We start from the raw sequence: 12,678 nt of genomic DNA on the forward strand, positions 1-12,678 counted from the left end.
GTATAGTATGTCGTCCAAAATCATGAAAAAATGTCATAGTATAGTATGTCGTTCAAAATCACAAAAAACGTCATAGTATAGCATGTCGTCCAAAATCATGAAAAAATGTCATAGTATAGTATGTCGTTCAAAATCAGAAAAAACGTCATAGTATAGCATGTCGTCCAAAATCATGAAAAAACGTCATAGTATAGTATGTCGTTCAAAATCACAAAAAAACGTCATAATATAGTATGTAGAAAACTTTAATGAAAACAAGACATAGTATAGTATGTTTTCGAAAATCATGAAAAAACATCACAGTATAGTATGTCGTTCAAAATCACAAAAAACGTCATAGTATAGCATGTCGTCCAAAATCATGAAAAAATGTCATAGTATAGTATGTCGTTCAAAATCACAAAAAACGTCATAGTATATGTCGTCCAAAACCCTGAAAAAACGTCACAATATGTTGTACAAAATCACAAAAAAACGTCATAATATAGTATGTAGAAAACTTTAATGAAAACAAGACATAGTATAGCATGTCGTCCAAAATCATGAAAAAACATCACAGTATAGTATGTTGTACAAAATCACAAAAAAACGTCATAGTATAGTATGTCGTCCCAAATCATGAAAAGAAAGTCATAGTATAGTTGTTGACACTGTTTTTTCCTGTGTACTGAAGTTAGAGAGGTTCATTACTTTAAACTGGTTTCTATTAATGTCTTTAAATTGGATTTGATTCATCTTAAATTCTGACCAGGATCCCAGCATTATCATCCCAGGTTGTAAATATCTAGTTTGTTTCTTTCTCTTTTTATGAATTTATGAATACCATAGCCTTTTTCATGAATTTAAAATGAAAATATGTATGTGGATGTAATGTAAAAGCTCATTTTAAAGATTTTTGTGATGGACATTAAAGCCGTTCCACGGGGATTTGTGGGTAGGGTCTTGCCAAACAACTTACTTATGTTCTAAAATTGTTGTTACGCGTGTCTAATGTCTTTTTTATGAGTACGTTTTTATGAGATAACTAAATGTGGGAAGAAAGAGCAGCTACAATCCTAAACTGGACAGTCGACAAGCGCTCACCTTTAAGTGGTGGCGTGTGGACTGCAGTGACGGTGCTGTGTGGACTGGCAGATAAGTGTAGAGTTGCAGTGCCTCCAGTAGAGGTCAGTAGTGTGCTGTGTTTTCAGGTGTTGTGCCTTCCGCTGGAGGGCCAGCCCTGTTTTTAAAAGCGTGCAGTGGATGTAACAGCTTAGTGGGAGCTTTTTGGTGTCCTGGTGGGACGTGTCCATTGTATCTTGTTGTATCCCTCCTCCTGTTCGTGAATTGTTAATTTTTCACTTGAAAAAATAAAGATTGTTCTATATTTTATTTCATATATTGTTTTGTGTGGTTATTTGACAGGTCTGACTTTGTTGCAAAGCTTTCCTGCAACACCTGACCTACTATACTATGATTTTTTAATGACATTTTTAATTACATTTTTATAACGTTTTACTAATTTTTTATGACATATATGGTTATGGCTTTTTATTTTCAATTTTAATGATACACTATATTGTGAGTTTTTAATTAAATTTGTATGGCATACTATACTGTGACTTGTTCCCTCTCTAAGACTTTTAGAGTGCATTTCTTTGACAAAAATGGATTTTCCTCAGCTTTCTTTTTTTTATGAAAATGCAAATTCAAGAGTTGATAAAAAGAAATGGAATAAGATAGAATAAAATTGTCTTTTTGCGTGTGTGTGTGTGTGTGTGTGTGTGTGTGTGTGTGTGTGTTTAAAAACAGAAGGTCTCTTCTTTAGTTTGATATATATACTGTTTACATATTTATAGAACAAATTATTCTGTGGGTCTTGAAAGATTAGTGATTATGATCAAAATTGCTGGCGGTGACTGGCAACTTAAAAATAATACTTTGGCAATAATACTTTGGCAGGGAAAGGGTTAAATTGGAGTCTAATGACATGACTGATTGTTTTCCAGTTAAAAAATCAGACCCCATGTATTTCTATGGAAACTGAGATAACGCCCCACAGTATGAACACATTTTGATGGGTGAGCTTTCCTTCCGTCACACAGTGACAGTAAAACACACCCTCTCATGTAATATTACCTAATTATTCCATTTAAATCATGTCATAACAAAGAAACACAATGAACCCTCAGTAATGAAGAAAAAGCAAGACTGAGGCAAAGCCAAGCAGAACAGAAAATAAAAACACAGGTATCTTTAATAAACCTTTTTTTTATTAGTGTTATGCATTTAATTTCCAAAAAGAATGATTTAATTCCATTGATGAGACAGTTTTACAGTGATTGGGCTCCACATAGAATATATGACATGCAATTAAAGAACAAATAGCATAAGAACTCATATTTTACATTCTTAACCTCTGTACCCTGAAATGATTTCACCCTGAATTAAAAAGAAAGACCCTCTTGATTTAAAAAGTTAAGAGAAATCCGCTCCTGTTTTCAGCTGTTTTTAACCTTTATCTCTGTTCACTATCGCCCATGTCAGTCCCAGCCTCTCCACATGGAGTTCTCCAGCTGCAGCGACAGAACAACGTCACATCATCAGCAAACTTGTTAACATTGCCAATTATGTTGGTTGGCACAAACGGCCAAACTAAAGGGAATGCTGCCAGGTATCAAACCATGCTCACTACGGTCTTAAACCTTTTAACTTTATTGTTTAGAAGCCGGACAATAATAAAAAAATTTAAAAAAAGTACAGGTAGTTGATAGTGGTGACTTTGTAGATGCCATAACTGTTGTTAGTGTAACATTTCAGCGTATTCTAGTGCAAATGCCAAAAAGACTGGAATGTATTCAGAAAATTTCTCTTCACAGTAACAGTTGTGCTCGCCAAAATCTCGTCTTCCACTGGAGGGAACGTAAACGTGGTGGTAAGACGAGCTGCTCGACGTGACGTCTCGGTAAGACGTTCGCCAAGCAAGACACGTTAACTAAATTTACTGGCAGGAATCAGCAGGGCAGTCACAATAATAATCCTATGTGAAAAATGTTACAAAATTACAAATGTTATGACATCATTACAGCATTCAGAAAACAGTCCGGCCCTGGTTGGAGGAACGATAAAGTTAAAAGTTGCGTTTTTTTTTCTTCTTCTCTCCATCTCAACTGCTCATTGCATTTCAATGAAGTTATAATTAGGAAGTAAACATGTGCGGCATGAGTAATGAAGGATTTATACTTTTGCATCGAATCAATGCCGTAGCCTGATGTGCACATCCCCAGAAATGTAACTACACGTCTCAACATCTTTTATTGTGAGCTGAAACCATTTCCCTCAGTGGAAACCAAGCTTTTATTTGCTTTAATCTCACAAATAAGACATGGGCAGGCTAATTTATACAATGTAAAATGCCATAGACTTGTGCTAATAACGTTAGCATGTTTGGAAAAAGGGTTTAGTATAAGATAGTTGTTTTGTCGGTGAATGTTGTGAGTTGTTAATAGAACCGAATTTTGTAACGTTACCTTTGTTAAATGTTGCCGTTGTCCCTGGGTTCATATGAGTAGAGAGAAGTCTGCCGCCAACTAGTGTTTTGGAGGTGTTAACTGCAGAGTGACACAAACACACCACCACACAAGTATAAATGCTCACAATGGCATAGGCCACATGCGTAGGCTATGGCGTAGGGTCTGCTGCACAAGTATAAATCCCCCTTAAATCACGTTTTGTTGGGAGAAAATGAACTGTGGTTTTTAATGGCAGTTCCAAGTCAAATCAGTTTTGTCTATGAAATCATAACCAAAGTGATCTCAGGACACTCAAGTCAAGCCTGTTTCTCCGTTCTCTGAATGTTTCTGGGCTCCTGACAACAGAAGATGCTTTGATAATCCAGATGTTACAATCTCTTCATCTAGAGTCTCCACTAAAGCCTTCGAGCTCAGATGTTTCAGCCATTTAATGTGTTGAGGCATTTCTGCTCAAGATCAACACTCTCATTCACCCACACCTGCTTTTGTGTTAGGAAAATATACAGTTTATATATTCCATGTAAAATAATCTTTATTGTGTATAACCCAGCTCCTTGCTTTTACACTGTTATCTATCAAACCAAAGATTTATCTAAACTGAAAATGTTGCTCCACAAACACAGTTTTACACACTCAAGTATCTCATGCAACCACAATGAATTAAAACAACCTCACACCAGGACAAGTGACAGATGAGTCACCAGTAACCTCACATACAGATGACATGGTAATAGCCCTTTTCAAAGGCAGTTCACATGCTGTGACGCCTCGAGACGAGTCCCGCTGAGAGACTATTTTACATACAGACGATCTATGGCTGTAGTTTCCATGAATTAAGCCTAGTCCAGGATTTATGTCCCCTCTGTCCTACCCGCCTGGGAGATACAAGGCTTGAATAAACTTAATCCACGTGCGGTGGGTGAAACTGGCCTGGCCTCGGGTGCGGGAGGAAATGTGGGAATCCCTGTGTCCATGTAGTAAATAAAATCAATCAGACAACTCGAACAAAGCTGCACTACAAACCATCTCAGTTTCTGCTCTGCAACCATTTTAAATCTATGAGGCTCCCACATGGGAGGTTACTTAATGACGATGAGCTGCATTAAAATAAATCTCTCTGCAGGTCGGTCTCTTATAGAGAAAATATTTTTCGTACCATGAGGTTATCAAAAAAGCATTTCAGTTACAGTTTTTTTTTTTTTTAATTGCACGTCTCCCATTTACTTTTTTAAAAGCATACTACAGAACTGAGACACATTTACGATCAGCTGAGTAACAAAGCTCCTGTGTGATCACGGCCTTAAAAGGAAAAGCTGCTGGATTTTCAACCAGTTCTATGTCATTGCTGTGTGTGCAGGTGTTTGCTTCCCTCCATGTTGCCAGCACTCAAAGCTCCCTGCTCCCTGCAAAAGTCTGCCAGATGACACGAAATGCAGACGAGCAGGGATCTCTAGGCACTGGCAAGAAGGAGGGAAACCAAACACCATTAACCTGCACACACATACTGCAGTGACACAAAGGGGTTGAAAATGGAGTTACCTTTAAGCATAAGTAACAAAGCTCCAGTGTGATCACCCCTTGGAATGAAACTCTGCCCATTTTATACCAGCTCTGTGTCACCACAGTGTGTGCAGTGAGTGCAGTATGTGCAGGTAAACAGTGGTTGGAGCTCCCTGCCAGTCTATGGATGACAGGTAAAGTTTTTGGAGACGCCCGCCAGTGGAAGAGCGAAGACCTCTGGGCACTGGCAACACAGAGGGAAGCCAAACACCCTTTACCTGCACACACCACGGTGACACAAAGGGGTTGAAAATGGGCAATGTTTTCCTTTAACCTTCACCAAATTTAATCTTGAGTCAGCTTTCAGTATTCTTAATTTTGTCCCATTTCTTGTTATATGGGTTGCCTAACTACCACAACTACTACAAATGTATACTATAGAACTGGGACACATCCACGATCTTTGTGGCTCAGCTGAGTAACAAAGCTCCTGCGTGATCACGGCCTTGAAAGGAAACTCTGCCAATTTTCAACCAGTTTGTATCACTGCAGGGTGTACAGTATGTGCAGTGTGGGCAGGCTTATGGTGTTTGGCTTCCCTCCATGTTGCCAGCATTCTGATCACCCTGATCACCAGCAAAAATCCACCGGACTGCACAAAATGAGGACCTTTAGCTCATTCTGAAGTAGTCAAATACCGTTGCTTGGCCTTACATGGCTGTATGATACAGTGCCAGGTGCCACCAGATTATAACACTGCCCAACAACAATATAACTTAAGGAGCTTAAAAGTCCATGTAGGGCGAGAGGGAGGGGTGGTGAATGGGTCCAACAAACACTGGACTTTCACCCAGGAGGCCAACGTTTTCTTCCCACATGAATGTTGAGCCAAACAATGATGTTTTTTCTACATTTAATTACGTGCATTAGTTGCACAAGGAAATAGACATAAATATGAGGTGTTTTACTGAAGTAAGACTGTACACATCTAACACGCAGAAACTTTCCTGTGAAAACGGAAGTATATTTTGAAAAGACACAAGACATGTAACAGCACCCAGGATACATAGTACGTCACATGTAGATGTGAAAATTCAGTGACCAAGTGGCGATAGGTGAAGAGTTGGGAATGAGAACATGTTCGATGAGCAGAGACTGCCAGGCACTGGCAACACACAGGGAAGCCAAGCACCCTTTATCTGCACACACTGTGGTGACACAGAGCTGGTTGAAAACAGCCAAAGTTTCCCTTTAAGCTTCACCAAATCTCCTCTCTTGTCAGCTCACTCAGACAACATTGCACACTCAGCAAGCCCATTGCACAGCCTTCTCTCCTTCTGGATCCAATGCACAGATTCTGTTGCCTGGAGACTCCTAAAGAAACAGGAAGTTGTCTATTTTTTTGTCTTTTGACATTTGTTGACTTCTCTACCAAACATTTGCATGCTCAACATTTGAAAGGAATGTGTTAAGTATAATTCTTTTAAGACGTGGCAGGAGTAGGGAGGCGCCCCAGCGTCTGCCTGTGCACAAAATAGTTCAAAGACACATTTACGTGGTATAAAGCAGGACTATAGGAACCAACGACATGGTCTCACGTCACAGACACGTAGAAAGACACACACATAGAAACACACACTTACAGTACACATGTAGTACACTGAGACACTTAAAACAATGGCTTCCTTTTCTACGTACATTTTCTTTGTGTATACTTTAGTATACATGTTTAAAGATACAAGAATGGTGAAGATTTACAAACAGATATGCAAATATCATTTTTCTTTTCTTTTTTTTACTGAAAACAAACATGAGACAGTTAACTTATTCGAAGTAATTATTGCGATCTAAACAATATGGCTTTGTCTAGTGAAAAGTCCTATCTGAGCTAGAAAAAGAAAAAAAAAGAAAATGTTTTTATAGTGCTTCATCATTAGTCTTATTTATCCTTAAAGTTATTTTTAGTTACAAACTCATGGAACAATGTATTAATCATACACCGTCGATAACTAACCACTGAGAAGCCACCAGATAATTTAGGAACAACCCACATGCTTTATCGATAAATGTCTATATAATTAGGTAGTTTCACTAAATAGAGATCGTTTCCATTTACAGTACGTCTACTTAAATGCTATATGACAAATCACTATGATATTTTGTTGGATTAAGAGATGCAGGATGCAGAGTATACGCAGCTCTACGTGAGCTCTTCAGGCAGTGAGAACCACTTTTTCTCAGGCTCAGTCTACAGTTACATTATCTGGTTTAATTCAGCCACTGAATACTTTAGAGGACAAAGGATCATTTTAGTGTATTGGTGGTCTTTGGGATGCATGCACACGCTGAACAGGCTGTAGGGTTTCTCCCGCAGGCCTGCAGGTCGGGCATGCACGTCTGTGTTTCAGCGGTGACAAAAGAAATAGTAAGATCTCACCAGCATTTCTTTGGTCTCGATGTTGATGAACTTTGATCAAGGTAAACTTATGCATTAAAAGGAAAGGGTTAGCTCAGCAAGTCACACCATTTCAGTTGCATTAAAATAAACTGGTAGCATATTCACAAAACCTAAAAAAAACCCTGGAGGTTGTCTAGAGTTTGCATTCATGTGTGAAGAAGAAAAAAACATCAATAAACAGTTTAAATTAAGAGACACTTAATAGCAATCAGTTAGTCGAGTGCTTTACGTTACCAATCCAAGATGGCGTGACAGGAAATGACAACATGCAGAGTAGCGGCTACCCTCTCAGTGGTCGATGCTTTGATTGTCTATGGGGACCTCAAAAATCATTTACTCTGAGCTCTCTGCTTTTTTTTTTTGGACTGAACAGTGGAGATTTATTTTTGAAAATGGGATTCAAACAAGCTAAGAAGATTCCTGCATGGATGAGCTAAATAAAATCTATTCCAAAGAAAAGTCATATACTGACGAGTTCTCGACAGGTTCAGGATCTTTAATTCTATTTTCCTAGCATGATGGCAGTGTTACCAGCTGACAGGCTCCAGCTTTTGGAAAACTAGGGGTGGAAATAGGAGCCAAATAAAATGTTTTCGTCAGCAAACAGTTCTCTGGAAGTTCGTAGCCATGTAGCTAACAGTGAATTATGTTTTTAAATTGTTTTTTGGACTGTTCAGTCTTCAAAACTTCATCTGGGATTTGCAGAAGTCGTTTGAACAATGGCTTCTAGAAACCCAAAACACGCCAACTGGCCAACTTCATATAAAACACATTATTCTAAAAGTGTCGGATGTTGTGTGGTAAGGGTGAGGCCTCCATGCTACCAACACCTGTACACCTGACTGAAAATTAAACCCTCATTTACAATCCTCTGCCAGAGGAGATGGTATGAAGGCACAGGTCCTAAAAACTCAAATGTGATTTATTTATTTTTTCAATATAAAGACCTACAGCAGGTTCATAGAAGTAGAAAACACCCACTAAAATAAAGACAACATGCTCCATCTACTGGACACATGGTGGCAGTGCCATTTTGAAAAATCTCAGATCTGTCCACTGCTCTTCTTTAAGGGAATACTGTTCTCCGTTGGTCACCATCGGCAACAGATGATAGCCAACTGATCAAAATGTCTGATCTGAATCAGGTGTAAAAAGAGCAACAAGGACAGGACATAGACGTACGAATCGTAAGAAATGTGCTGAGTGGCAGTTGAAAAGTTGTACGGCAGTTGTGGCAACAAAAAAAGGAGAAGAATGACGCAATCGTCGAGGAGTAGAAAAGAAGAAGTAAACGATTTCTAGAAAGGCAGTGTGTAGCCTCTAACAGTTTTGCAAGAACCCCCCTCCCGAATCTGTGTCGACGTCTACGTACCCTAAATCTACACTCAAGCCCAACCCCCGCCCCACCCCCAGTCTCTCCTGCAACACTCCACCCTCTCCACCCGACAGAAACTTCCCGCCCTGCAGCCCGGCCCAGACCAGACTGGACCCTGAATTTAGGGATCCTTTTATTTCTTGTTTTTTTTTGTTTTACTTCTTGAACATGTCCTGTAGAGGTCCAGGCAGAAACTTGAGGACGGTGTCGAGGATGCTCTCCTCGTCCTCTTCGTCGTCGTCTCCGCAGCCCCGAGGGATCGCCTTCTTTGGGCGTGTCAGTGAGCCCTCGCAGGCCTGCTCCATGGCCGCCTTCTCCTCTGCCTCCTTCTCCTCCTTCTTCTTCAGCCCATACTGAACAGAGAGAGGACAAGAGGTGATACGCAGGGAAAGAGCATCAGTAACAGACAGTTTAGCAGTTAGCTCAGTGGCTGCAGGTTTAATGATTTCAATGCAATCAGGAGTTGCAGTGATGTACGTTGTTTAAGAAAAAGTAACAGAGTCAATATAGCTGCAATGCCCTCTTTCTATCATGGTGTATTATTAGGAGTGTTTAGAGTCTTTCCCACTGCACAAAAAACCCCACTTACACCCGTTACCATCTGGCTTTTGTATGTAATGGGAAAGGTGACAACTGGCATTCACATCCAGGTCAAATGACTCTGCAGTAGTCATGAGTATTTATCAGTTTCAGCTCCCATCAACGGTGATGGAAATACAACAACCGGGTGAACGCGCAACAAGATGCAATGACGCGGCACCACAAAATACCGTCTCTGCTCAAGCAGCACTCAAACATCGATCCAAATGAGTCTGCACCAAGTTTGAAAGAGAGATGGAGAAGATATATAAAAAGAAGTAACCACTGTCACATTGTCCTTCAGGCCTTCATGCTGCTTTCTACTGTTCACTAACCTGTTTTCCTGCCTATCTGTGATGTCATACTTGGCACACTAGGAAAAAAACTAAGGTATGCTCATCTGCTACAGAGCCAAGTACACAGCTGTAGTCTACTGGCAATGGGAAGAGTCTATCACCTATTTTTAGCAAATTTTCCTGTGTTAAAAAACCTGTGTGCACATGCTAACCACAATAATATAAATAGCCAGCGGCAATTCATCAGTCAATGAGAACGTGTGTGTGTGGGCGGGGCATAAGCACATACAGCCAGCAGCAGCAGCAACGAGCTCAGACCGTCCAATTCACACCGCTGCAACTTTTCTCTGCAACATTCTAAAATGGCTTTATGAGCAGATGCTCCATATCTGAACCTAGATGAGTCCGCACATATGTGTCCACACTTGACACCTCACTGTGACCTGCGTGGTCAGACAGTGATCAGATATGTTACCATGCAGATTAAGTGTATAACCTGTCAGTGAACAGCGCTTATAAAACATGTTTTCTGTACAAAAAGTACAAACGTAGGAAGAAAGCAGGTACTCAGCCATCTTTGAAGTGGTCACACCTCCAGTATGCGATGATCTCGAGCACACAGATGATACTGTGAGCTCACAGCTGATGGGTACATGGCTGTTTTTACTTAAGTATCTGCTTTGTTTTACTGTGACTGTACAGTTGAGGTTTGTTATAGTGACGCTGCTCAGAGAGCTTAACAAGTCCACCACAACGACAGGAAGTTTGTGAAGAATTATGTCTAGACTCAGGTACCTATTGGTGAGTGTCAAGGACAGGTGTTGGACGCTTGGTGTAAACTTGAGGCTGGAGGTCACTTGAAGCATGTTTTTGAAACATGTTAGCAGAGACATGAGACAGACGTCACTCTGGTGCATGTGAGTCAGAACGTTAAAGGATCAGTTAAACCAGAGGAGACTTTCTACCTTGTCCCTGATGGTCTGCCGTACTTTTTCCCTCTCGGCCTCCATGCGGGCGTGTTTGGCCTTCCTCTCCTCCTCCTGCTGCCTCAGCGCCTCCTGCCGCTCCTCCTCCTTCTTGGCTGCATCTGGGTCCTTCTCCTCCTCCCCTCCCAGCATCTTACCCATGTCTTTGGTGGCCCCTGGACAGAAAAGACACACAGATATGGGAGGTAAAAACAGACTGTCTGTGCTGTTTAACTGACTCTCCCACCGTGACAATGATTGCTGGTGAAATACCTGTTTGTGTTTGTCATAGAAACAGTCACAGTGGCTGCTGCTCAATGGTGGACTAGCCATCTGACTAACAGGACAAATCCCAGGGGGGCCTCCACATCAACAGGCCGTCAAAAAATCCATAAAGTTTTTACCTGCTGTCCGGACCTGTCTATGTGTTTATCAGCCCTGTCTGTGTGGCTGTCCTCAGGGGTGTGCATGAGAGCGCGCTGTGTGTGTGTGTTCTGGATCTGGACTCACTAACCAGTTAGGGGCAGCCATTACCACAAAAGTTGGTTTTGATCCGATACCAAGTAATACAGGGCCAGAATCGCTGAAATCGATACCAATAAGATTTACAAGTTTTTATTATTAAAAGCAACTGTATTGTCATGTAGGAGAAATCACTGTGTCATGATTCATAAGGTGAGTCCCACACGGGTCCCAGTTTGAAAACCTGCACCCACCCATCCTCCACGTCGGTGACCAATGTGACGACGAGGTCAAAGGTTCCACTTGTGTCAGTGACTTTCAAAATAAAAGGAACTGCAGCTTGATAATAGTGATTTAGATGTCGGAATATTACACATATACTGCACATCTTTTTATTTGTTTCATTCTGAAAAATAAAAAATATATTTGTGTGCTGATTCACTGCCCGCCCACATGGAGGTCATTTTTTACCTGTGCCAATACCCGTGAATTTATATGTATTAGTGTTGTCACGGTACCAAAATTGGGACCCACGGTACGATACCAGTGAAAGTATCATGGTTCTGAGTAGTATCACGATACCACAGCAAAAATGAGGCAGATGTGCCTTTTGTCATTTATAAAAAGATAAATCACTTTTCTATAATACATCAATGATATTTCAATGGAATAAATTACTTATTGACTTATTCATACTTCAAAAACAGCATCAATAAGTGATGAACATAGGGGGGATCAAAATAAAATAAATAAATAAAATAAGAATCAACCAGCCACCCTCCTCCCCTGACAAGTAAAGAACAGTGAGGTTTGTGGACCGTTACCTGACACACACACTGTGTGCCGCCACGGCTAGGCTGTTCAGGTACTTCTGGACAGCCATGACACCAACGAAAGAGGAAATTACTGGACCTGGAGTCGGACTTCTCCGTCGCCGGTAAGCCGCTATCTTGCGCCATGGAGCACTATGGCCGCCGTATTTGGCCGTATTCCTGTCTGTGTCTGTGACCCATGTTCAACCCACAACCGGCAGGATTCGCCTTTCGTTTCTGCTGCTGGTTGAAATCTGTACTCGCACAGCGTGCTCCTGAATGATTTCTTTTGCTCGCACAAAACTATTTTTAGTCGCAAATGCGAGTATAATGCTCGCACCGTAGAGCTCTGTGGAAAACATATCACTGCCTACAAGTAAAAATAAATAAATAACAACTTTCACTGCTCAAAGATCCTCAATAGCTCAGCTAATACCTGAAATGTCACTGGAAAACAAACCACTGCAGCAGCATATCGAGTGCCAGGTGGCCAGTGCGTGCCGTTATTGGACACCGCATGGACACTCACCCTCTTGCGATTGGACTTTGAACTTATTCCACAGTAGTGGTACCAGAGGTGGGTAGTAACTAGTTACATTTATTCAGTTACATTAACTTGAGTAACTTTTTGGATAAATTGTACTTTTCAGAGTAGTTTTAATGCAAAATACTTTTTACTTTTACTTGAGTTATATTGTTTTAAAGCAACAATACTCTTA

General features: G+C 40.7%; 1 protein-coding gene across 1 annotated transcript in view; it reads right to left on the reverse strand.

Annotated features, from left to right (window-relative positions):
• Positions 1-4,701: 4,701 nt before the first annotated feature.
• LOC126389115 (complexin-2) overlaps positions 4,702-12,678 on the reverse strand; it is a 55,597-nt gene continuing 47,620 nt past the window's right edge. Inside the window, exons 3-4 of the mRNA XM_050042570.1 lie at positions 10,686-10,861; positions 4,702-9,198 (exon numbers count right to left, since the gene is read on the reverse strand). Coding sequence (XP_049898527.1) covers positions 9,001-9,198; positions 10,686-10,861 — 374 coding nt within the window. The 3' untranslated portion in view covers positions 4,702-9,000. The remainder of the gene's footprint in view (positions 9,199-10,685; positions 10,862-12,678) is intronic.

Source organism: Epinephelus moara, chromosome 4 (genome assembly GCF_006386435.1).
Source record: "Epinephelus moara isolate mb chromosome 4, YSFRI_EMoa_1.0, whole genome shotgun sequence".
Lineage (NCBI taxonomy): Eukaryota > Metazoa > Chordata > Actinopteri > Perciformes > Serranidae > Epinephelus > Epinephelus moara.